Source organism: Saccoglossus kowalevskii, chromosome 20 (assembly GCF_978046115.1).
Source record: "Saccoglossus kowalevskii chromosome 20, keSacKowa6.1, whole genome shotgun sequence".
In the NCBI taxonomy this organism is placed as follows: domain Eukaryota; kingdom Metazoa; phylum Hemichordata; class Enteropneusta; family Harrimaniidae; genus Saccoglossus; species Saccoglossus kowalevskii.
Genome location: NC_140660.1, coordinates 10,139,549 through 10,166,511, shown reverse-complemented (window position 1 = coordinate 10,166,511; position 26,963 = coordinate 10,139,549). Strand labels below are relative to the sequence as shown.

Genomic DNA, 26,963 nt, shown 5'->3' with positions numbered 1-26,963 from the left:
TAATAAATGACTGAATTTTGAAAAAAGAGAATCATTAGAGATTAACCAATGAAATTACTTGATATAATGCTCCTACTGACAACCCAACCCCACCTCCCAGAAAATAGAATTGCTCATTAATATTTGCATATCAAGTTTAATCAATTATTTCATATAAATAAGTATCAACCAATGCATTCACAGAAGATCTGTGAGAAGCATTGTTTGTTGAAACTGAATCACAAGGATGATAAGATAAGAGCTGTATAATGATTGGTTTATATCCTAGAACATTGATAGTAGAAGACCTGTGAATGGTTGATCAGATGAGGTCAGAGTAGTAGCTGTATTCTCATTGGTCAATACCATAGATAAAGTACTGGAAGTATGAGCATTTTCCTTGATAGCAAGTTTAAATGCAAATTGCATAAGAATGGAAGCCCTTTGTTGATTGGCTGAAATCCTTTTCCATGAGTATTTCAACCAATAAAAACCATTGTTTTAATGTTTCTAGACACTCATCAGGAATTGATCCTCAGATCGCTTGGTTTCCTGAAACAGAAAATTTGTCAACATTTTAGAAATGATATGATGTAAAAACATTTATTGAATATCACTATTTTGATATTTGATCATATTCACTGGATATAAAATTTTGGATGATAATTTTGATGATTTGAAAATCAACTGTACATGTATTTAAAATAATTTCCATAGTGATTGTATAATACTGTAAATCACTTGGAATTCATTTTTGCTACTTTTTTACTGAAAGAATGAAGCAGTGGAAATAAATCCTATATATTACATTCAACTCATCAACAATCAGTAAAATTAAACTTTACACAAAGAAGCAAAAATGTCTTTTCAGCAAAAATTAATTCCAGCTAGAATTTTACAGTATCTGATACCACAACAGCTCCCTCTAGTGGTGTAAGATGTTTACATGGGGAGTTCAAATAAAATGGCCGACAGTTAAAGTGCTAGAGTCGTCGCTCCGCCGCGTCGTGTTCGATATGGGACCCATATCAACGTATAAAACGTGTGTAAAACACATTATTTATTTACAAGAAATTCAAAAATGTGCTGCGTGACAATTTTAGTGCTTCAAGTTAGTTCTAGCGGGAATCCGATGCTATTTTGTATCAAGGGTATACAAAGAAACAATTTCATGTGCCAATCACAAGCTGCCTTATTTGGGCATGTTTTTTTGTTTGTTTTCAATCACTTACTTCTGACAGTAATTGTCTCTTGATGTATGTCTCCTCTTCCTCTGCTAATAACTTTTCTTCTAATTTCTTTTTGTAACTACAAAAATTGAATAAATACACAATAATTGTTCCCCAATTACTGTCATCCATTATGGATCAACTCCATAACAACTGGTACTCAAAATAAGCCCCCAAAAAATAAGTTTTGCTCTTGTCAACGTGCTGTGATTTCTAAATAGCTTTAAGACTTACTCAGGACTTACTTTTTAATCTAAAATTGGTCAAAAAATGTGCCCTTACAATTTCGATTCATAACTAAAAAATTTAAATTGGTCAAAATACATACCATTACGACTCATAAATAAAAAATTTGTAATTTGTCGAAATAAATACCATTACTAAAAGTTCAGTTAAAGTGCAGGGATCATTAGGTAAATTGAGTTCTGAGCAAAGATTAACAATGCACGCTAAAACACTATGGCCGTCTGTGGCATCCACAGATAACTTCCTTCGCTTTAACAAAATATTCTATTTTTCTACACAAAAAAACAATAAATAAATCGTAAATGATCATTATTAAAAAAATAAATGTGAAAAAGTTTTTAGTTTTTTTACGAGACTCAAAGATTCTCCCTGAACTCTATATATGCATCTAAAAATGGAAGAGGGGAATGACTTACATTTGACTTTCTGGGTCTAACTCTTGATTTCGACATTTCTGTAATTTCTCTTCAAGTTCCTGTATTTTTGTAGGATTGAGTGGCTCAATGTGTTTAACCATGAAACGAATCTCTGTACAAATAAGAACAAAATAGATTTATTGCAACCATATGTAAATAAAATAAAATTTTATCTTTTTTTTATGAAATGTATGACCAATATTTTTCACAGAACTGACAAAAGAATACCCAAAATGTGTTTTTCTAACATTTTGTATTTTTTCAATTCATGTAATAATATAAAATAAGAAAACAAAAACAAAAACAAAAGGGACACCAAAGGCCATCTTGAGTCAGATCTTGAAAAAATAACTTGCCCTTGTAAAATGTCAACAAATGAATATGTCAGGTCACATGATCAAGGTTACTAAGTAAAAATCATTTACCCATTGACGCTGTAGGTCGGCGTCTTCTACACCGATCTGACGCATATCGTGCAAGGTGTGCCGGGAATTTGTTCGAAACTTCAAACGTTTCGAAGTCAATTGTCACGTATTTTACGGATATATTAAGTCGTTTCAGAGACCTGTTAACTAAATAATGATAAATGAAACTTGTAGGAGCAAACTGGACTCAAATTGTGCAAATCTGCAATAAGTTTAAGCTGCTAGTGTCTAGTTCGTTAGGAGTTCTACTCGTGATTTTATCGCGTTCAATGACGTTCTATTTTCGAACTCGTTGAAAACGGAAACTACGCAAGTACTTTCGAACTTCAAACACAAATTGGATTATCATTATTATGTGTTAGTTTCTGTTATTTACAAGATTTAATTATTTATGACATTAATATTTCACTCACTAAACAGTATTTCACTAAAATATGTGATTAAAAAGCAACATAAATTGAAAAAAAAATTATCAAGTTCTGAGTATAAACACTAGTGTAAAGAGGCGGCAGAGCGCTATTTTAGCCAAAATCGGCTAGTAAGGCGTCATATGACACAGGTTTGTGCTGGGACAGCGCTTCCGGTGACGACACAACATCATTTACCAGCATGCATCACTCACAAAGGTCACACATCCTTGTACTTTGCATAACCTATAAAGGTCGCACATCCTGGTACTTTGAATAACCTATGAAGGTCACACATCCTGGTACTTTGCATAACCTATGAAGGTCACACATCCTGGTACTACTGTTGTAGTAGGTCCAAGAAAATGTGACCATCAGGAATTATGCATAGAGCCTATGGATTTTCTAACATGCACCAATTGTCAAAATTTTCAAATTAAATATTCACTTACTTTTTAACTGTTCAACCATCTGCTTTAAGGTGTCAGAATTTCCTTTTCCCACCAAGGAGTCAGTAACATACCTGCACAATGTAAGTTAGAAATCTAAATCTAATCGGTCTGAGCAAGATCAAACCAGTCTGAGCGACATCAAACTAGTCTGAGCAAGATCAAACCAGTGTGAGCAAGATCAAACTAATCTGAGCAAGATCAAACCAGTCTGAGCAAGATCAAACCAGTCTTAGCAAGATCAAACTAATCTGAGCAAGATCAAACCAGTCTCAGCAAGATCAAACCAGTTTTAAGCGGAATTAGTAAGAACCAGGTTTCACTCACTTGTCCAGATTGACTCCCTTCTTTGAAGCACTATGTAAAACAGCAGCCAAGGCAATCTGAGAAAACAAAACATCAAAACACAAAACATTGAAAATCAGTGTTTGCTCCTAACCCTTATGAACACCAAATTTTGTCAATTGTTTTTCTCATAATATTCCCCGCTGAATTTTGGTGAAACATTTTACACATTTATAGTTATCCTTGGTAAAGATTTGTTATCATTTTCGGGGCGAAATATTGAAAAAAATTTAAGCAGGTTTATCTGTGAAAGGTGACCAAATTTGTCTTTAAAGTTGAAAAGGTCAATTGGACTATATAATAAGGTTATCATGAGATACCGCAAAGTAAGCACTTGGGCAGTACAGGGTCACATTGACCACTTATACAAATTAGTCAGTACATTAACTGTGTACTGTGTGTACTTTGCGGTATGCTCGCAATAACATCACGGTATTAACATAAATCACCTGTGATGGAGCGAATAGTAAACATGCGTCAGTAGCCAGTGACCGATATATAAACTCTTCGGCTTTTTTCCTGAGAACTTCAGTGTCGGCAATGTGAAGGACGCGTGTCTGCCAAGAAAACAATATTTAGTTGTTACTTTGAAACTGAAAATAATAAATTACTTTATGGTCAAATTTGTTACATACTGTTAAAGCGGGAGGGTTGTCACCTGCGCATGCGTGGGAATTGAGTCCAAAGCACGATAACACCACATGCTCATGCAAATGCTCACGGTTAGACGCTTGTTTGTAAACAATGACACGCTATAGCCATCTGATGTAAGCGCAGGTGAGGACTCTCTCGCTTTAAGGTTTATTCAGTCTATGCGGGTTTGAACTAAAATGATCTAACCTGATAGCACTGGTTCAAATAGGTTTTAACTGAATTCATTCTGTTTATTCCATGCAATTTAGGTACCTTTATATCAATAAGAAATCCTTCCATTGGGTGGAATGGGTTATGCCTACCTTTATATCAATAAGAAATCCTTCCAATGGTTGGAATGGGTTATGCCTACCTTTATATCAATAAGAAATCCTTCCAATGGGTGGAATGGGTTATGCATACCTTTATATCAATAAGAAATCCTTGCAATGGGTGGAATGGGATATGCCTACCTTTATATCAATAAGAAATCCTTCCAATGGGTGAAATGGGTTATGCCTACCTGTATATCAATAAGAAATCCTTCCAATGGATGGAATGGGTTACGCCTACCTTTATACCAATAAGAATCCTTCCAATAGGTGGAATGGGTTATGCCTACCTTTATATCAATAAGAAATCCTTCCAATGGGTGAAATGGGTTATGCCTACCTTTATATCAATAAGAAATCCTTCCAATGGGTGGAATGGGATATGCCTACCTTTATATCAATAAAAAATCCTTCCAATGGGCAGAATGGGGTATGCCTACCTATATATCAATAAGAAATCCTTCCAATGGGCGGAATGGGTTATGCCTACCTTTATATCAATAAGAAATCCTTCCAATGGGTGGAATGGGTTATGCCTACCTTTATATCAATAAGAAATCCTTCCAATGGTTGGAATGGGTTATGCCTACCTTTATATCAATAAGAAATCCTTCCAATGGGTGGAATGGGTTATGCCTACCTTTATATCAATAAGAAATCCATCCAATGGGTGGAATGGGTTATGCCTACCTTTATATCAATAAGAAATCCTTCCAATGGGTGGAATGGGTTATGCCTACCTGTATATCAATAAGAAATCCTTCCAATGGTTGGAATGGGTTATGCCTACCTTTATATCAATAAGAAATCCTTCCAATGGGTGGAATGGGTTATGCATACCTTTATATCAATAAGAAATCCTTGCAATGGGTGGAATGGGATATGCCTACCTTTATATCAATAAGAAATCCTTGCAATGGGTGAAATGGGTTATGCCTACCTGTATATCAATAAGAAATCCTTCCAATGGATGGAATGGGTTACGCCTACCTTTATACCAATAAGAATCCTTCCAATAGGTGGAATGGGTTATGCCTACCTTTATATCAATAAGAAATCCTTCCAATGGGTGAAATGGGTTATGCCTACCTTTATATCAATAAGAAATCCTTCCAATGGGTGGAATGGAATATGCCTACCTTTATATCAATAAAAAATCCTTCCAATGGGCAGAATGGGGTATGCCTACCTATATATCAATAAGAAATCCTTCCAATGGGCGGAATGGGTTATGCCTACCTTTATATCAATAAGAAATCCTTCCAATGGGTGGAATGGGTTATGCCTACCTTTATATCAATAAGAAATCCTTCCAATGGTTGGAATGGGTTATGCCTACCTTTATATCAATAAGAAATCCTTCCAATGGGTGGAATGGGTTATGCCTACCTTTATATCAATAAGAAATCCATCCAATGGGTGGAATGGGTTATGCCTACCTTTATATCAATAAGAAATCCTTCCAATGGGTGGAATGGGTTATGCCTACCTGTATATCAATAAGAAATCCGTCCAATGGGTGGAATGGGTTATGCCTATCTTTATATCAATAAGAAATCCGTCCAATGGGTGGAATGGTTTATGCCTACCTTTATATCAATAAGAAATCCTTCCAATGGGTGAAATGGGTTATGTCTACCTTTATATTAATAAGAAATCCTTTCAATGGTTGGAATGGGTTATGCCTACCTTTATATCAATAAGAATCCTTCCAATGTGTGGAATGGGTTATGCCTACCTTTATATTAATAAGAAATCCTTTCAATGGGTGAAATGGGTTATGTCTACCTTTATATCAACAAGAAATCATTTCAATGGTTGGAATGGGTTATGCCTACCTTTATATCAATAAGAAATCCTTCCAATGGGTGGAATGGGTTATGCCTACCTTTATATCAATAAGAAATCCTTCCAATGGGCGGAATGGGTTGTGGACAGTGAGGTTAAAGTTCAAATGTTGCATAATCAACAATTCATGATTGAGAATTAACTCTGTTGCTTTCTCTCTGTTATTTGGCAGGTTTCCCACGAACTGCATAATAGAGACGTTGAACTCTTCTACTTTACATGCTAAATATATACAGGTATACCTGAAAAACACAGGAATTATCAGAATTATAGTTTTTTTGTTTTTTTGTAATATTGTGTGCAAGGTAACAGTTCCAGACATTTATTGTCTCTGTTGTCTGTCCTAATTTTCAAGTGCCGGTGATGAAATATACTGTGAAATACTTTATTTTAGCTGCAATTAATTTCTGCTGAAATAGCTTTTTTGGTGTTTTGTATGGCATTTATTTTCACTAATTTTTGATGATTTGAATGTAAAATATAGGGAAAAAAGTATATTCGCTGGATATTATTTTAAGTGAAGCATCCCTTCAACAAAAATTGATTCCAAATCGAAAATAAAGTATTCTACAGTAGTGCATTTTGTGACAGAAAACATATTCCAGGTTAAAACTACATGTACATGTACATGACAGTGCTGTGTGATCATTTTCCTATCATATGGGAATTACAGAAATAAGTAAGGGGGTGCATGGCCATGGCATGAGGGCGCTGCGCCCCTGTTCCCTTGTTTAAAAGAATCCCTGGTGATCACATTAATCAGTGGAAGGAATTCTGCATATGATACAAAGTGGGAATGTAACTTTATTGCTACCGGTTAGTAACATATCTCTGCTATTAATTTGTAATGCATGTATTGTATGTGTAAATGAGGTAGCTACATGTAGATCATAGCTGTGGTAAAACATACAATACTTCTAATGGCACATTTGTATGTTTGTTGCTTGTTGATTTTTTGGGAGGGGTGTTAATTGAACTTCACAAAGTTTTTTTTATTAAAAGAATGTTATTCTATTATTTTTTTTTCTGGACATTGAATGTCACTGTTGTCTCTCCTGACTTTTTTTGTATGTGCAAGTTGCAAGTGCTGACATATAGTGCATTTTTGCCACAGAAGCCATATTCATGTTTTGGGACTATACACATGACAGCGCTGTGCAGCCATCTCTCTATCAAATGGCTATTTAATGCGCTATCCTGGGGTCCAACCAACCAAGGTTCCCCCAAAGTAACATTAGTTAGTGAATGAATTTATTAATTAAAAAATAATAATTTTGTTATAGAAACAAAATAAGAAAACCTGAAAAATGTTCACATGTGAAATTTATCGATCTTTTTAAACAATGTCTGATGCTAGTTTGTTCCAAGTTCCAATTTATATGCTAATTGGTATGCAAATATTATGCTAATTAGATGCAAAATGTCTACTGTGTTTAATTGATTAGTTGTTTGTCAACTTGAATATAGTATTTGCTCCATTAGTAATGTATGCGCTTACGTAGGTTTTTCTATGATTTAGTTTACAGCAAACGCATTTTTTGGTTTTATAAGCATTTATATTTGAGATGTGCTCAAGAGGCATGTACGTACACTGGTCATGACTACAAATATATTTTATGGATTACTTGTAAATATTTGTACTACAGGTAAACATTTTCCCCAAGCATGTTTCAAATTTGTAATATTGGACCAAGACCGATTTTGTGGGAGCGCCCTCTACAGGACTGATTTTGTAGGAATGTCCTTTACAAGACAGATTTTGTAGAAGTATATTCTCTACAGGACTGATTTTGAAGGAGTGCCCTCTACAGGACTGATTTTGAAGGAGTGCCCTCTACAGGACTGATTTTGAAGGAGTGCCCTCTACAAGACTGATTTTGAAGGAGTGCCCTCTACAAGACTGATTTTGAAGGAGTGCCCTCTACAATACAGATTTTGAAGGAGTGCCCTCTACAGACTGATTTTATAGGAGTGCCCTCTACAGGACAGATTTTGTAGGAGTGCCCTCTACAAGACAGATTTTGTAGGAGTGCCCTCTACAGGACTGATTTTATAGGAGTGCCCTCTACAGGACAGATTTTGTAGGAGTGCCCACTACAGGACTGATTTTATAGGAGTGCCCTCTACAAGACAGATTTTGAAGGAGTATATTCTCTACAGGACAGATTTTGTAGGAGTGCCCTCTACAGGACTGATTTTATAGGAGTGCCCTCTACAGGACAGATTTTGTAGGAGTGCCCTCTACAAGCCAGATTTTGTAGGAGTGCCCTCTACAGGACTGATTTTATAGGAGTGCCCTCTACAGGACTGATTTTGAAGTAGTACCCTCTACAGGACTGATTTTATAGGAGTACCCACTACAGGACTGATTTTGTAGGAGTGCCCTCTACAGGACTGATTTTGTAGGAGTGCCCTCTACAGGACTGATTTTATAGGAGTGCCCTCTACAGGACAGATTTTGTAGGAGTGCCCTCTACAAGCCAGATTTTGTAGGAGTGCCCTCTACAGGACTGATTTTATAGGAGTGCCCTCTACAGGACTGATTTTGAAGTAGTACCCTCTACAGGACTGGTTTTATAGGAGTACCCACTACAGGACTGATTTTGTAGGAGTGCCCTCTACAGGACTGATTTTGAAGTAGTACCCTCTACAGGACTGATTTTATAGGAGTACCCACTACAGGACTGATTTTGTAGGAGTGCCCTCTACAGGACTGATTTTGAAGGAGTACCCACTACAGGACTGATTTTGTAGGAGTATACCCACTAGAGGACTGATTTTATAGGAGTACCCACTACAGGACTGATTTTATAGGAGTGCCCTCTACAAGACAGATTTTGTAGGAGTGCCCTCTACAGGACTGATTTTGTAGGAGTGCCCTCTACAGGACTGATTTTGTAGGAGTGCCCTCTACAGGACTGATTTTGTAGGAGTACCCACTACAGGACTGATTTTGTAGGAGTGCCCTCTACAGGACTGATTTTGAAGGAGTATACCCACTACAGGACTGATTTTGTAGGAGTGCCCTCTACAGGACTGATTTTGTAGGAGTGCCCTCTACAGGACTGATTTTGTAGGAGTGCCCTCTACAGGACTGATTTTGAAGTAGTACCCTCTACAGGACTGATTTCATAGGAATCCTGAGTCAAAATGAAATTAAATCTAAATCAAGTTGAGTTAGCTTCTTGACTACCGCAATGTCGCCTATGGGAAAACAGTCAAAAGATCTGGTATTGAGAAGCATGCTCGGAAATTGTTATTATTAAATACATGCATATATGAGGTCAGTTCATAAAACAACTTATGGCAACATTGTCACAGAAGATTGCAAACTAGTGCTGATCAGTTAGTGAAAGTTTATTAATCTTTTCGCCACCAGTTCCCTCTTTTCATCACAAATTTAAAAAATAGTCCTGTTTATAGTCTGCACTTTCCTTCAGAAGATTGGCACAAAAATAGCCAAATCTTTTGAGTAAAAACCAAAAATTGACTCAAATTTTGTCTGTTTGCTCCAAAATTAGGATCCATTTCCAGAAATATTGAAGAATATAAGTGCAGGAAAATTTGGGCGGGAAATTCTGGTAGTGAAAAGATTAATCAGACATTCGCATACTGGTATGTGAGTGTACTGTAAAATCTGTATTAGAAACCATGGCTTCTATTTAAATGGTTCAATGCAACAGAGGGGATGCGGCTTCTATTAGAGCATCTACACATATGAGAAATGGTGATTTTTGGCTTCCAATTGTACTGCAAGAATGGGTGCAACTTCTATTAAATGTGCGACTTCTATTAGATGTGCGACTTCTAAAACAGATTTTACAGTAATCAAGGAAATGACGTTGTAGTGCAGCGGACCAATACACAAACAAATTTCCATGATAAGTTTATAATTTCACTTACATAATCCATTTGGGATGATAATCCATTGCAGTATTGTGGATATAGAACCGTTTGAAATATGCGCAGGATGTGCCCTGTAAGAGAATATATGAAATAGTTTTATTTAATTATTCACTGGTTTTTAAATTATCGCTGATAAGTAAAATTCGCTAAATTAAATCTACATAACAAATAGAATGACAATAGAACTTATTGTTTCCTTGCCAAATTTGTGAAATTAAAACCCAGTGAAATATGGGTTTTTAAAAGTGTCGAAAAATGCTATTTTTGTTTATGGAATTGTTCTAAAAATAGCTATTTTTGAAAAAAATTAGGACAAGTTTCCCAAAATATATGGCACTGTAACACACAAAATAATGCTATTTCATTGTGCCATGGGACAATAGCTTAATGATTTTACATAATAAACCAATGAACATTGTCATTGTCATGCGATTTATGACCAAATTTCTCAAAAAATTTCGAGTAGGCTTCTACCTTAATACGTGGAACTCCACTGGGAATGGTAAAACATGACTCATTCAATTACAAAATTCTTTGTAATGTTTCTCTTTAAATAAATATAATAAAACATTGCGTCTGGAACAACATTTTAAAAAAATTAAATAAGAGCCCACTCATTTTAAAACAATACATTGGACTCTATGGGGGAAAAGTAAAACATTAAACAACAAAAAAGTCTGCAATTTTTTTAAAACTTAAGATCATAAAACAATATGTGTCTGGAACGACATTTTGAAAAAATAAATAAAAAAGGGGTACTACCGGATTCTGCCATAAATTCGTCCATCCGAAAAATCGCCCTAGGCGGTTTCACGGCTGGTGGGCCCTTATTTGGGGTTCAAACTTTCAAAAAATGATTATCAAATATTTTTAGGGGGGGGCTTATATTTTCATGGAACAATCCACCTACGCCGATTTTCAACGCCAGCAGTTGGACAACCCAAAACGAAAGAAACAATCGCAGAAGCTAATCTAAACTTTTATACATTTTGTTCTTGCTGGATTAAAAAGTAGCAAAAAAATCACATTAACAAACCATGTGTGCCAAATACAATTATTTTGTTTCATTTTATTAGTAACGAAAGTATATTCTAAAAGAAGTTTCAAATAAAAACTAACCCAACTGCACTGCTTAGTAGCAAATGATCGCGGTAGCGCAATCCAGTCATATGGCTTTTCACGATTGTTGATTATTACCTACTCATGAATATAATAATAACGTGCAAAAAATAAATTTGTTGAATTGTTATGAAATGCAAATAAATTTCAACTTATTTCATCATAAGCGAATTACTCCGATCGCATTTTCAATGCTCAATGCTGTAGAAATTAATATCCGCCATGTCAAATCGATAATTAACCAATGAAAACGATGGATGATGCAATCGTGTTCAAATTACCATAGCTCATTTAAATATGTTAATGTTATTGAATGCATCGCTGAAGAGATTTGCCAATGTTGTAGATGGGAAAGTGGCATGATTTGTTTTTAAATAAAAAAAAATAGTAGTTTTCAAAAGATAAACTGAGCATTTGAAGAATAATTTAACATTGTTTACAGCAATAATAGCTCATTATCGAAACGAAGCTTACTCATTCACACTAGTCGCAATGAATATCAATACTCTTGAATAGGCGTCAGTGACTACAGCGAAACTTTTAGGCATCAGAAAAGATTAAAATAACACCTTAAAAAAACTGCCGAAAAATCGCCCTGGGTGGTTTCTTGGTCCCATTTAATTTTTTTTAAAACCTGAACTGTCGTTTAAAGCCCTGGGCGAATTTACAGCAGAATCAGGTATTTCAATAATATGACAATTTTTTAAGTAATTTGCCCAAGGCTTCATGGGTGATATAACATGTTCTTGCGAAAAAAATTCTGCATGTCCTTGTTGAACCTACCCAGATTGGAAAAACTATATTGATTAATATGAGATTATTACGAGAATACCTCAAAGTATGCACAAAGAAAGTACAGCTGGAGTATCGACTGACGCGCAGCGGAGGTCGATGTGCAGCGTACTGTCTGAGTGCATACTTTGAGGTATTCTCGTAATAACTTTATTATTATACATCTTTTCCTTCTAAGGATACGACATGGGAATGCCGAAATCCAAAAAGTTTAGAATAGAATCAGTGAACTTCTTTGTGTGGAGTCCGGTCAAACCCTGATGGCAGCCATGTTTGTTTTTATCATTAGAGGACGCTTTCGCGCGTAATCATCCCATATTTTGAATTTGCATTTCCTTATATGGTAGGATGAAAATACCCCGTAAAATACTTATGGCGTTACGGTGACAGATGTATAATAATATGTATATTACACGTACCAGTACTGAAGGCGGCATGGGCGGGTCAAACTTCCTACAAAAGTCTCTCACTAAGTGTTCATAATGTCGACATAGTAGCCGTTCCTCATCATATGTCAAAAAATATAACGGCCTATCTTCTACCTGTGAGAACAAACAAAGAAAAAAAAAGTCATTTCTATTTTTTTAATATTTTTTTTGGTTTATCAATGATGGTTTTTAACCTTTTCATCACCAGACTTTTCGCCCAAATTATTCTGCACTTTTTTCTTATATTTTTCAATATAATTTTTGGAAATGAACCATAATTATTTTCGAGTCAACACAAATAATTGGTTTCAATTTTCTGTTTTTACTCCAAAAAAATTTGCTATTTTTGTCCCAGTATGCTGAAGGAAACTCCAGACAAGACTTATTTGTGAATTTGTGATGAAAAGATAGAACTGATGGTGAAAGGGTTAAAATCATATTTTGACTCTGTTTTCGGCAAAATCAGTCAGTCCTGTTAGAGGTTGCACTGTGTTTCGGAAAAAAAGAGCATAACAATCACCATTTTGCATGTTTGGAAATTATTTCCTCACCTGCATACTATCTCCATGTTTATCGGCGTACATCGTCACATTTTCTCGGCGGAGTTTGATTATTTCTTCTTCATTTCTAAACATCCAGTGTTTCCGTTGAGAACTTGTATGAAACATTTTACGTCACCATAAATTTACTTCAGCTGAAAAAATATATAAACCCATACTGTAGAATACTTAGCTGGAATTAATTTTCGCTGCAAACAAAACCGAAAACTTTTTAAGCGTTTTGTATAGAGTTTATTTTCACTGATTTTTGACAAGTTGATTGTTAAGCATAGGAAAAATCTATAATCGCTGGATTTTATTTTCACTGAATCATCCCTTCAGCGAAAATAGCGAAAATTAATTCCAAGCGAGAATAAAGTATTCTCCAGTATATGAAATTACTGCCAACTCGTGTTACTGAGATGGATAACTCCAGTCAGGCAGGTAAAAATTAAATCTGTGTCTTGTGCACAATCCTAAAGAATTTCAAAAACTGGTATATATATAATATTTGCTCTACTAAAAGCACATGTCAGTCACATTTATTTTTAACTTCTCTGGACCATAAACACATTTTTTTTAAACCTGACGTATTTAATAACATCAAAGCTGACAATAAAGCAACAAAAATATAAGTAAATTTGATTACAATAAATTATTTTCCTCAAATTTGCAGCATAAATTTTTATCATCTATTTTAAGACCGATCGCCATGCATACTATAAATAACCATAGAAAAATTGAAATGTTAATTCCATAAACAACTGTGTGGTGACCAGTATAAGTATTAAAAAAAAAAAAAAGCTGGTTCTCATTTTCTCATTGGGAAGATACAGGAGGAATGTCTTTTTTCCCACTTGGTGTTCTTTCTATACACAAACCAAGATTTAAAGGAAACATCAATCCAGTCATATTGTGCACAATTTAATTTATTATGTTCAATTTCTGAAACATTTTATTTTGCAATGTCCAATTTTTAAAATAAAAAGGGACAACTTAATGCGTGAAATAAAAGAAATGTTATTGAAGATGCAAGAAACAAATTTATCTGATAACTTCCAGCAATTGAATAACGAAGAGTTATTATGCTTCCTTCTGGGAGATACCACTCTAGGTTATAACAAAGAAATATGTTACACCATAGACAAACTTATGAGAGAATTTTTAGTTGATGCCATGGATGTTAGAACAACATTTTTACACTAATAAGTAGATTGTAATGTTATTTTTATTGTACTAATATTAATGTTGTTATATGATATTTTTCTTGATCTATAACAGTATTTCTTGTACTTATTTTAAGAAATGTATCTTTAATTTTGCAGCTCCTGTAAAAGTGAGCCCCTGCTTTAAAAGAGTAGCAACAAATAAATAAATAAATAACATAATGACTTCAAATAAAAAAGCTCCACAAATGTAGGAGAAAGCAATTTTCATTCTCTAGACATTCAACTTTTCATCATTATTACTGTGGAATACTTTATTTTTGCTAGAATTTATTTTCGCTGAAAAGGCTTTTTGGGCGTTTTGCTTGGAATTTATTTTCACTGATTTTTGATGAGATTAATGTAAAATATAAGAAAAAATGTATATTCACTGGATTTTATTTTCACGGAATCATCCCTTCAGCGAAAATAGCGAAAATAAATTCCAAGCGAAAATAAAGTATTCTACAGTATGTAGTTAGCCATCTTGATTTTCAAGCAAAGGATTATGGGTAAAGTATGACATCATAGAATCTGTTGTCAGAAATTGACAAAGCAAAGACTGCAGCTTAACCATACTGTTTTATAATTTTGTTTGTTAATTTTCAACCAAATAGATTCAATTTCTCATTGCCTACATGTCTGGATCAAACAATTTTGAAAATATAATAAAATATTTTGCGAAAGAAAAGAATAGTTTGCTCTCCCTGTCATTCTCCTATTGTAAAACTTACAGTAAACGATAATATTGTTTTGCTCTTACATTTCGGGATTTGACTATTTATAGATATTTTAGCCTGTGAAATATTCACTAGAAAATGATTTTTTTCTGAAATGTTTCTCATAAGTACCAGTAGTTACAGTAGATCTTTAGGATAAGTTGGGGGGAAAAAAAAAAGATAAAAACACTTATGTGTGCTAAAGCAAGTAAACTACATTGTCTGTTTGCAAAAACACAAAAATATGTTAATCTCCTGCTTCCTCTTTTCATCACAAATAATCCCGTTTATAGTCTGCACTTTCCTTCAGAAGATTAGGACAAAAATAGCAACATTTTTTGAGTAAACACTGAAAATTTACTCAAATTTTGTCTGTTGAACAGAAAGTCTATTCTGGGCTAGTACTATTGTCAATTTTTGGAGAGTAGAGGGCCATTTATACAGCGGACACTCCAGTGAGAAATTGTTAAAACTGTCTGATTAGCATATCAAAATCCTTCATTGCAACAAAACATATTCTATATTCACTAAAAACAACATTCACTCACAATGAACTCGAAACAAAAGAAATAGTCCAATCTAAACAGCCTGCGTCCTTGAAAATCAAGTCTTATCGTCCTTGCGTTTCCAACGAAAATACGTCAATGCCAAAAACGAATGATTTTCGCCAAATCTTCTATGATTTTTTGATAACATCATTAATTCAGTCCAGCGGTTAGATAGTTTATTAATTAGAGATGCTCAGGGAAACAAAATTGAAGATGTAAATCACTCCGACGACGATAATAGCCAAGGGGGTGAGGGACTGAATTTCAAAAACAAATGTATATAGGGTATATAAAAATTACCCACGCCACCCCAGAACACCACATGCCTTGATAATAACAGGTGACACATACAATGTCATAATGAAAACCAAGCTGTGGGTCCATACTTCTTTTCATGTCAGTCTTTAGTGTTTGTAGTGCTATTTTAGCCATTTCTGATGTATTTTTTGTCATTAAAATTCTTATTTTCAGATAAAATAATAGTTATCAACACAGAAGTGCTTTGGTTCCTCCCATAGACTTGCATAACACAAGCCAAAAGGCATCGCAAATAAAAATGTAATGAGAGTAAATGTATCAGAAATCACTAAAATACCATCACAAACACAAATACAAATACAAAGACCAACACAAGAAGAGCTATGACCCACAGCTCATGAAAGCCATGTGAAATTGCCACAAAAAAAAATATATGACATTTCTTTTTACAAATTTTAAATAATTTTGATCATGACATACTGTAGCCAATAGATTTTTTTCCATTTCGTCCAAAATTATAGAAAATTACCCAAATGCGCATCCTAATATTGACAGCTGACGTATGTCGTGACAGCCATGTGCCATCCTGCATACACTATTTCATTCATTACACACAGATGAGTTGTCACGGTATATTTAGCATCTAATATTCTTCATGCAGTGACATGCAAACTAATAAAATGCATGAATTTCTTTCTACTTGGGGATTGTCATCAATTTTAATTCTTTGAGCGCCATCATTTTTCTCTCTTTCTCTTTTGGTACGTCACTTTGTTGATTGGAGGTACTTCTCTATAATTTTTCGGATAATTTTAAACAAAATGGGCAAATTTTTCGATTGGCTATATGTTTTGATCAAAATTTAGGGGAACAAATTGTAAAAAACGTAATAAATTCTATTTTATGACAAAAGTTGACTTTGACATTACACTGACAGTCACAAATATGCTAAGCAGCAAATGTTGATATTTTTAACAAAGATAAATCTATATATTTTTTCTTTCTGTATTTTTATAGTTATATTTGTTGGATTTTTCAAAACTGTCATTATCAGATATTATAATTTTACGCAGCTGAGTTTTTTTAATTCTTTTTTTATTTATTTATTCATTTGGAAATGAAATGCAATTTAAAAAAAGAAGAATAATGAACCTGAACTGGAAACAATAAAATAATTGTTTTGATTAATCTGTCATCACTTTTTCATTCCAACACTTTATTGAAATATTTTGCACCTTTTTATTTATTTGTTTTCATAGTTACTGTAAAATACTTCATTTTTGCTTGGAATTAATATTTGCTATTTTTGCTAAAGGTACAATTCCGTGAAAATAAAATCCAGTGAATATACCTTTTTTATTCAACTCGTCAAAAGTCAGTGAAAATATATTCCATACAAAACACCAAAAAAGTCTTTTCAGCGAAAATTAATTCCCGCTAAAATAAAGTATTTTACAGTATTGGAAATTTTGTTGGTGAGTACCCAGTACAGATAAAATAAAGACAACTGATATTTTAAAGTTAATTTATTTTAACTGATTTTCAAGAGTTGTATGTATAGAAAAAAAATGTGTTTTACAGTAAAGACACCCCCCCCCCCCGACATATGACGATGTGGCTGTCATTGTGCAACGATTACCAAACAGTCTGTACCCTGAATACTGCTTTCGACTTCACAGATTTAAACTGATGGATAAGAAGAATTTTATAAATGATAAAAACGCACACAAATTAGGAACTCTGAGTTGGTGTTGAGTGTGACAATGTTTTGAAATAGAACGTAAGTGACAACTCACCATTTGCCGGAACGCGTGAACAACACAAGTTCGACTTGGTCGAGGTCATCGAGCATGCGCATTACGAGCATTGTGGTGACTGATGGGAAAAGTCCAGCGTTATGTGTGCGTAGTTGTGCTGGTCCTGCATTTTATCGCAACAAAAAGCGAAACTACTGCAATTTTTCAAAAGCATTCAACTTTTTGGTCGGACAGGCGTAGTGTGGGTGTTATCTATTCTGCATTTAGCGCTCAAGATACTATCGACAGGCTAGATAATCTACATCAAGTTAATTTTCGTTTCTACGAATTAAACTCGTCGCGCCCCACGTTTTACTCTACGCGAACAAGATGGCCGAATCCGCCAGCCCAGAAAAGCGACGAGAACGGGAACGTAGCTACAGTAGCGATTCATCGGACGACTATGTCTCGAAGGCCAGCAAAAGAAACGCAGTGATTGTAGAACACTTCAATGAACTATTTCTGGATCGATTCACCGAGACTGATAAGCAATACCAAGAATATGTTAAAAGAGGATCGGAGGCTCCTCCCATTCTTCAAGAATACGAGAAACCACGCCGTCTTTACTACACCCCGTTCAGCCGAAATTTCAGGTTTGTATACGAAAGATTTCTGTGATTTAACATTTTAAACTTTCTATTCGGATGCAAAAGCGACCGCCTTTGTTTTTACACATCGAGATCCAGCGATAGAATTTTATGGAATTTTATATATTTTTTTTTTTGTTGAATTTGGGGTGTACTTTTTTCGCTTTCGCATTTTTTTTTCCTTTTAACATTGTCGAATTTTGCCTATTTTTTTACCTTCCATTCCTGTAATAATTGCAGGTACATTTTCCATGGATTGTGATTTGGTGGCAAATAATGATTAACAACTGAGGTCTGGTCAACAATTTTTGGTCTGTTCATATTTTGTTAAAATATTGGAAAAAAAAGTATTATGCTTGATGAAACAAAATATAGAAATGATAACTCCGCTGTTACTAGATTTTGTTGAATAGCAAAACAGCTTTGATCATTTTTATGTTAGATTTGTATCACCTTGTGCAAAACATAATTTTAGTCGTGTTTCATTTCGCTAAATCCTCAGAATCACTTTTCACAAAATAAAACCCACATAATTTTTTCTCATTTTTTTGAAAATTTTGATCAAGAGCTATACCCAGTGGAAAATTGTATCCTTTTGGTTCCAAATTAGTAAGGATAAATATAGAAAAAGTAACATTTTTGCAAAAAAACTAACATGTACAGTTGTTTTTCAAACACAACAAAAAGTTGCCAGATCACAATCTTCCATTTACCTGCCTCACCTGACTACCTCAATCATACTACACATCACAATACAACTGTACGTTTGCAATGTATGTATGCACACATATATGAATGTGGTTCAGATGTTCATAAAAATAAACAGCCCTAACAATATTGGTGAAAATATGGGCAAAAATTTAATTTAACTACTGCACATACACAATGTACATGCTGCACCAAAAATAAATATATGTATTTAAATTGGGGATAATGTTTATCAAATTTGGTGTTCAGAAATAACTACTGTAAACCTCTCTAATTTCGTGAGACAAAATTTTACAAATTTTTCCTGTGTCTTTAACAGACTTTCTCTAAATTTTGTCCCTTTGCGAATTCCATTAAATCCTAAAATCACAAATTTTCTAGCGGTGAAAATTAAACGGCTTACAGTATTCAAAGCATTTTTAATTTGTGAGTTTCTAGTTTATGCGTGCAGTACAGTCCAAGCTTAACTTAACATTTAGTTATTTTTAAACTGGCTTGAAGCCAGCTTACCTCGCGTTTAAAAATTGACGCATATCTATTGTGCCAAGCAATCTGTCTAAATATGTCACATATGAGTAGCGTGGGTAAATACTACAAACAATAAATTGAAATTATTGATTACTCACATTTTAAAAATTATTAGTTTATGAGAAGGCGAAGCCAGCTTGATAGGCAGCTTGAAAGTTAAGTTTTGACCGAAATGATACTATAGCTAAACAATGCAGTATGATCAGGGTTCTTTCTGTTCATTATTTTCCCAATGAGATGGCTAGGTTTTTAGTCGGATTTTATGCATTTTTTATTCAAACACTGTTTCAAAATGCCAAATTTTTCTAACATGAAATGCTAGTTGTTGTAATCTTTTCGACGTTTAGCAATTAGATGGTGGTTGATATTGAAAACAAGACCTTAGCATAGATGTGATTTAAAGGGGCACCTTCCAGTTAAGATTAATTTTACAACAAATTTGCTTTCTGGATTAAAATAACAATGGATAACAAAAGATAGATTAACATTGTAAACAACATAAACAATAGTGTCCCATGATTCTTTGGTGCAATCCATGGGACTGAGCGGTTCCCCTTTAAATTCAGTTTCCAGTGAAACTATAAATTTTAAATATCCATTCGGATTTAGTTTTGCTGGCATGCCACCAAGTTGTTATCCTCTATAGATTAATACCTAACACTATATTTATTCCACTATGCAAAGGTCATTTATGATTTACATCCGTACTGCTGTGTACAAAGCATTCAAAGTCTTAGCTGAGGTTTGGGGGATGTGACAAAGTGCTTCTGACTACATAAATAGATTAACAGAACGTCATTCACAGCATCCTCATGTTTTGAACTTACAATGTAGTCTAGTGAAAAATGTGTGAAAATTGATAATTTGTTATAGTACTGTCAGTGCTTACCTTGTCATGTATTTGGTCTTGTTTACTAAACTTTTAGATAGATTTAAGCTGTTTTAGTTTGCTTCTAAAACCTTCATATTTTTAAATTGTGCAAAGTAAAATGTCTAAATATTCTCATATTCATAACAAATACTATAAAATACTAAGAATAAGTTGAAAATGTTTTCATGAAAAAGCAGAGTCAGCTTGGAAGTTATGTTATGCTTGGATTGTAGGGTGAACTAAGGAACATCTACAGAACAACAAAAATACAGTTCTTTTTTCAATTTTTTCTTCATCATTTTGATGCCACTAGAGGGCACACTTTATAAAAGAGATTAATTGCTAAAACCCCACTGGGCTTGATCTGTAGTTTCATTCAGACTGACATACATCTAAATTGTGTTTTCTCCAAGAGTATTCTCAAGGGTTGTGGCTACTGAACAATGTTGATGAATTCCTTTGTTTTAATTTATTCTCTTGTTTCGAAAAAACTCCAGCATCATTTGTCTCAACGAAACCCCAGTATCATTTGTCTTAAAGAAACCCTAGCATCATTTGTCTCAACCAAACCCCCAGTATCATTTGTCTTAAAGAAACCCTAGCATCATGGCAACGATTCTTGGAAGCCTCTGAGGAGAACACTGAAAACTTACCACCACCTTCTGATTTTACAACATCTCTAAATAAATCTACTGTGTATGATTGATATATCTGTGTGTAACAATGCAAACAAACCCCACACTACTCTCTCCATCTCCCATCATTCTCTCTCCATCTCCCATCATTCTCTCTCCATCTCCCATCATTCTCTCTCCATCTCCCATCATTCTCTCTCCATCTCCCATCATTCTCTCTCCATCTCCCATCATTCTCTCTCCATCTCCCATCATTCTCTCTCCATCTCCCATCATTCTCTTTCCATCTCCCATCATTCTCTCTCCATCTCCCATCATTCTCTCTCCATCTCCCATCATTCTCTCTCCATCTCCCACCATTCTCTCTCCATCTCCCATCATTCTCTCTCCATCTCCCATCATTCTCTCTCCATCTCCCATCATTCTCTCTCCATCTCCCATCATTCTCTCTCAAATGCCGAACGTTATTAAAATGCCAGTTGTTTTGTTCAGTCTTTCCCTCAGAAAGTCTCGTCATCACTAAAAACTATTTATACATATATCCCAATGAGGGCGGTACTGAAGCGATATCATACAAGGAAAAGACGTCCCTTACATATCTTACTATATGTATGTTGGCTATTATACAACGGCACCAAAATTTATATATGTAAGCTCAGATGGCTCAAGATTACCAGACTTCTATCTAGATCACATGGACTCAAATATCTGATTTATATCTGAAGTTTATTATCCTTTCTATGCCTTGTGGCCGTATTACAACGTATAGTTTATATAAGCGTGGTTAATGTGACTTCCTGCGAATATAGTATACATATATATATATCATAAATGGCGTGTTTATTTGAGCTATGAGTTTTATCATATCATGTGTCCAGCCTCAGTTACAATTTACTAGTCGTCAAAAGTCAGTAAGTATAATTCCACGACCCGAACATTGACCCTGTTTATTCCAACATTTCTGCACTTTTTTTCCTTTTGTTTCTAATGTACATTTTGGAGATTTTTGTTATTAACAATTGGGTGTGTCACTGGGTACATGTATGTAACAGCTTTCCCTCAGGGAGCCCTGTGTTTGCAGCGTCTGTTACTGCACCTGTATGCTCTGCATGATATTGTCTTCGTTCATGTACGTTACAGATGTCTGTACTTCGTCCCATTCGGTCCATGTCGGTATATGTGCTATTGAAAATGCGTTGATCTGATTGTAGTTTTTGTTCTAGCTGAAGTATAACCACTTCATCTTACTGCCTTGGTTTACTGAAAGTGACCCCAGTGTTTTGGCAGCATTTTTACATATTCTGGGTTTGAATTAAAATTAGGAGAGAATTCATTTTCAAGGCAAAATATTTTTATATTCTTTGGTCTTATTGAAAGTGTAGTAAACATTTAAGTACATTATGGCAGTCATATGGCTAGGTAAATTTTGAGTCAAAGTTTGCAAACTGCATTAACTTTTGCAGGGTTTTAATTTCGCTAATAAGTAAAATCTTAGTGCACAAGAGCATGTAAAATAACTTGTTTTGATGACAAATTCATGAATTTGATTTTATGCTGAGAAATATCAGTGGAAATTAATGCTTTTTGATGAGGTATTAGAAATTTAATTTTTTGAAATTCCTTTGTTTAGTAGACAAATTAATCTTCTTAAACTGTTTTAATTTTGCCCACGTTTGATGTATTCAAAAACTGCAAAAGTTTAATTTGGAAAGTTCTGCAACATTTTGCCTCTTGAATGAATGCCCTCAATTATAAAAGTATATCTACAGACATTACTCTCCAGGTACACAAGTATAACCTTATATTATTCTCTGGAGTTCAGAATATCTAGGAATTATTACATGGTATTAAGGGATGGACCATTGTGTCGGTAGGGGTGCATGGAATAAGAAAATGACGTTCTGTTATGAGTAGACTAGAATAGATGCATTATTCCTCTCAATTATACAACAGTCCACTAATGCCTAGGTACAATGCTCGTAATATCTTATGTGGCATTGTGCTAGCTATATGCCTAGGTACAATGCTCGTAATATCTTATGTGGCGTTGTGCTAGCTATATGCCTAGGTACAATGCTCGTAATATCTTATGTGGCGTTGTGCTAGCTATATGCCTAAGTACAATGCTCGTAATATCTTATGTGGCATTGTGCTAGCTATATGCCTAGGTACAATGCTCGTAATATCTTATGTGGCGTTGTGCTAGCTATATGCCTAGGTACAATGCTCGTAATATCTTATATGGCATTGTGCTAGCTATATGCCTAGGTACAATGCTCGTAATATCTTATGTGGCGTTGTGCTAGCTATATGCCTAGGTACAATGCTAGTAAATATCTTATGTGGCGTTGTGCTAGCTATATGCCTAGGTACAATGCTCGTAATATCTTGTTACCCAGTCAGATTATGCAAACGTTGTACAGTAAGAAGTTTGTCTGAACCCAGAACAAAAAAAAAAAATTACCATTTGGTAATGTCTCAATTGTGACAGTCGCATTTGCCTTAACAGACTACAGTAACATACATTTTGGATAACTGAGACTTGTAACACCTACAGAAATAATGGTTCATTCCTTAAATAAAACTTGGGTATCTTGGAATAGGATAAAAAAAATTGGGGCATCCCTTGAAATACGATCTTCACAATGTAGGATTTTAGTTCATCCCTTAAATAAGATTTATTTGTTAAGGAATATTTCAGTATGTTTGATATTTTTCTTTTTCATGTTATTGATTTGTTTCGTTTGACACTTTTCCCATATTTTTAGGGATCAACGCTTTGGTGGAGGTGGGAGACGTTTTGATGACAGATATCGTGGTTACGGAGGTGGTGGTGGTGGTCGTTATTATGGAAACCGTAGTAATTATGACCGAGGGTACCAGCGACGCGACAGCAGAGATCACTACTCAGATAGGAAGTACAGTAGCAGCAGTAGACGAAGCCGAGAACGGCGATACAGCCGCTCATACAGCAGATCTAGATCTAGGTCTCGTTCACGATCACCTTATTATCGCAAATAGTTTTAAGATGTGTTTGGGTTGTCGTATCATTTTGAACAGTGTTAGCCATTTCACCACCAGGTCTTTCCGCCCAAATTTGTCTGCACTTTTTTCTCATGTTCTTCAATATTTCTGGAAATGAATCCTAATTTTGGAACTGGCAAACTTAGTAAATTTTCATTTTTTTTGTTTCAATCTTCTAAAAGAAAGTGCAGACTATGAACAGGACTATTTTATGAAACTGGTGGTGAAAAATATTTCACGTCATAATTTCATTTGACCTATGTAATTTACTTTCAATTGGAATTGCATGCGATCTTCACTTGAACTTGATCCAAACTTTTTAAGGTTGCCCAGTTTCCTGAACATTGTAGTTTTGAAGTGGATATTCAATAGTTTTTGTGTAAGAACACATTCTAGCATAAGCGTCAATCAAATCATGGCAACTGCCTATATCTTCACTAATAGCTTCCCCCACACCTCTTTCTTTTTTTTTCAAATTTCCAGAGCGCTGCATTACCTTGAGTTTTCAATTGAGTGTGTCACGCTTAACTTTGTTCTTCATGTATGAACTCTGTAATCCACATACAATATCATGTTAATCTCAAAAAATGAGGTTCGTATCCCCGATTTTGTTTTCACATTACCTGTTCTAAACTCAGTAAAATGTGTAAATTATTATATTCATTTTGTAAATTGTCTATTGTTCATCTGAAATTACTGCCCACTTCTTTTTACAATCTTTGGCGCCTTTCAAATTTTACTCAGTTATGGTAGTCTAATGCTCTATAAAAGGCACGCTTGTTTACAAGCATACAGTGACTGCTTTAGAAAAAAGGGCGCTTGTCATCGAAGATAATATGTCGTATTTGCTCCAATAAGGTAGCAGGGTGGTATTCCTGTTAGAAAAATGTTGATGATAATGACCAAAATCTAAGAGTTTACCAATGAGTAAACAGAAATTTGTACACTTGTTATAGAAGGAGAAAACATGCATTTTTGGGGGGGGGTAACAAAATATATATGACAGTACATACTGTTTTATTTTATTTCGACTATCCTGCTACCTTAAAAAAGCACTTATAAGTGTAATGGATTTATTTTGTACTTGTGTGGTGCTATGAAATATACAATTATACAATTCCTTGTGGCCAAATCTAAATGGAATTCACAATGAGCGAATTGTGAGCGGTTTGTGGAAGCCCAGCTTTTTGAGTTGATCCAAAGCGAAATACAAGACTGTACTTGATTGGCTTCCCATCCCTAACAGTCAGACCAATAAGAGAGCAGCTTGTTGACAGGCTTTTTCAATGTATCAATTTTTGCTTTGTATACATGCTTTAGCCATCGTACAGCTTTTTGCCAGTGTGCATTTCTTTTCACTCATTGAACTCGCTGCTGTATCAAGTACAACATTCTATAGTATGGTTTAAAATTTAAGAAGACTCTTACGAAAGCATCCAGGTGCTGCTGTCAAATTTGTATAATGGTTGCAACCACAAGGTATACATGTATTACGGGGAAATGTCTTTGTTGACTTCATAGTGAAACTTTTTCTTTTGTTTACAATAACTCAAAACAGATTTAGGTACATGTTGGAACGTTCAGCAGGTCGGAATATCCATCAAATCTTCTAAAATTGTATCATTTAAACTTTGACTGCAAAATATTTGGGTTTTGTATTTAGAAATAAAGTTTTTATACAGAATTTATATTTTCTGCTGCTTTTATGTTGATTTTAACGAAGTCTGTCAACCACAGCACATCCACAAAATTAATACTGTGGAATACTTTATTTTCGCTTGGAATTTATTTTCGCTGAAGGATTATTCCGTGAAAATAAAATCCAGCGAATATACTTTTTTTTCATATATTTCACATTAAACTCATCAAAAATCAGTAAAAATAAATTCCATATAAAACGCTTAAAATGTTTTTTCAGCGAAAATTTATTCTAGCGAAAATAAAGTATTCCACAGTAGTTAGACATGAAGTCTCCTTCCCCCCCCCCCCCCCCCATTAAAATCATTGACAAATTTTTTTACCTTATGGATAAACTAGAGGCTTGGTAATTTTGTCTGTGTGTTTCAGAATTAAAATAAGTGAGAGGTTTTTCAATTCTTACCAACAATTGTTGGGAGGAGCAACAGGCTGGTGCTGAGGATAAAGTTAGTAGCCAGTCGTGCAATGATATTCTTTATGTACTGCACATCTTCACAAGCTGTACAACAGAGAGCTGCAAAACCCGTATCCAGTCCATAAAGGTTTTGTCATACACCTTATAGGTGTAAATACAATTTTTACCTTGGCGTGACCATGAAAACACACTGCTCAATTTGGAACGAGTAATTTCGTATTGATTGATAAAAGTTGGCGTGATTATTGCCCTAATGTGCATTTCCATAGCATGAGGCAGGGCAATCCTCGGGGGCGGACATCCGGGCATTTTCTACCGCCTGGCAACCCTCGCGGTAAAAACAAAGACCAAAAACTCGCAGAAAACGGTACTTTGCGATGGTTGTTGACATTCCCCTGAACAGTGTAACAAGATTAGCCCTACGTGTGTAACGTGTATGAATTTGGTTGTTCAGAATTACTTCAAAGTTGAGTTTGTGGTGTTTTCTCGAGTTTTCACCGGCTCCACAGCGTTCCATAACAGCGCGCACAGAGCCCATAGAAATACGTGGTACAGTGGTGCGCGTCTTAGCAACGTAGAACGTCTGTGACGTAGCTCCGCCCCCGAGGATACCAGGTGTTTGATAATCACTAAAATTGACTTCCAAGATATCTATTCACCACATAGCCAGTAAAATCAAATAGGTTTGAAACTCTGTGATATAATGGAGATTTTAATTCATTGGCTTTTAATTTTGTCATTCTAAATCTACGTGAACATGTAAAACGATACAATTTGTTGTTTCTTTGCCAAAATCATCAACCGGTTGAAACATCACAATAGTGAAATTAAATGCAAGTGAAAACTCTTTTAGTATTCTTTGTAGATTGTATTTATTT

The 26,963-nt window shown here is 34.7% G+C and overlaps 2 protein-coding genes across 3 annotated transcripts; one reads left to right on the top strand and one right to left on the bottom strand.

The window, feature by feature from the left end:
- Window positions 1-406: 406 nt before the first annotated feature.
- LOC100374142 (cyclin-H-like) lies at window positions 407-17,709 on the bottom strand. Of its 2 annotated transcripts, none has more exons than XM_006823216.3 (11): window positions 17,620-17,709; window positions 13,106-13,248; window positions 12,546-12,668; window positions 10,213-10,286; window positions 6,350-6,551; window positions 3,946-4,053; window positions 3,479-3,534; window positions 3,155-3,225; window positions 1,871-1,982; window positions 1,212-1,287; window positions 407-531 (listed from the first exon to the last, which is right to left on the bottom strand). In XM_006823216.3, the coding sequence occupies exons 2-11, from the start codon at window positions 13,220-13,222 to the stop codon at window positions 490-492; spliced, it is 981 nt and encodes a 326-aa protein (XP_006823279.2). In that variant the 5' UTR covers window positions 13,223-13,248; window positions 17,620-17,709; the 3' UTR covers window positions 407-489. The 2 variants fall into 2 exon arrangements, with proteins under 2 accessions (XP_006823279.2, XP_077869911.2); XM_078013785.2 differs by having other exon boundaries at window positions 13,106-13,302; window positions 17,620-17,693.
- A 6-nt stretch (window positions 17,710-17,715) lies between these two features.
- On the top strand, window positions 17,716-24,631 carry LOC100374291 (uncharacterized). Its single transcript, XM_002740065.4, has 2 exons — window positions 17,716-18,212; window positions 23,717-24,631. The coding sequence occupies exons 1-2, from the start codon at window positions 17,950-17,952 to the stop codon at window positions 23,967-23,969; spliced, it is 516 nt and encodes a 171-aa protein (XP_002740111.1). The 5' UTR covers window positions 17,716-17,949; the 3' UTR covers window positions 23,970-24,631.
- The last annotated feature ends 2,332 nt before the right edge of the window (window positions 24,632-26,963 follow it).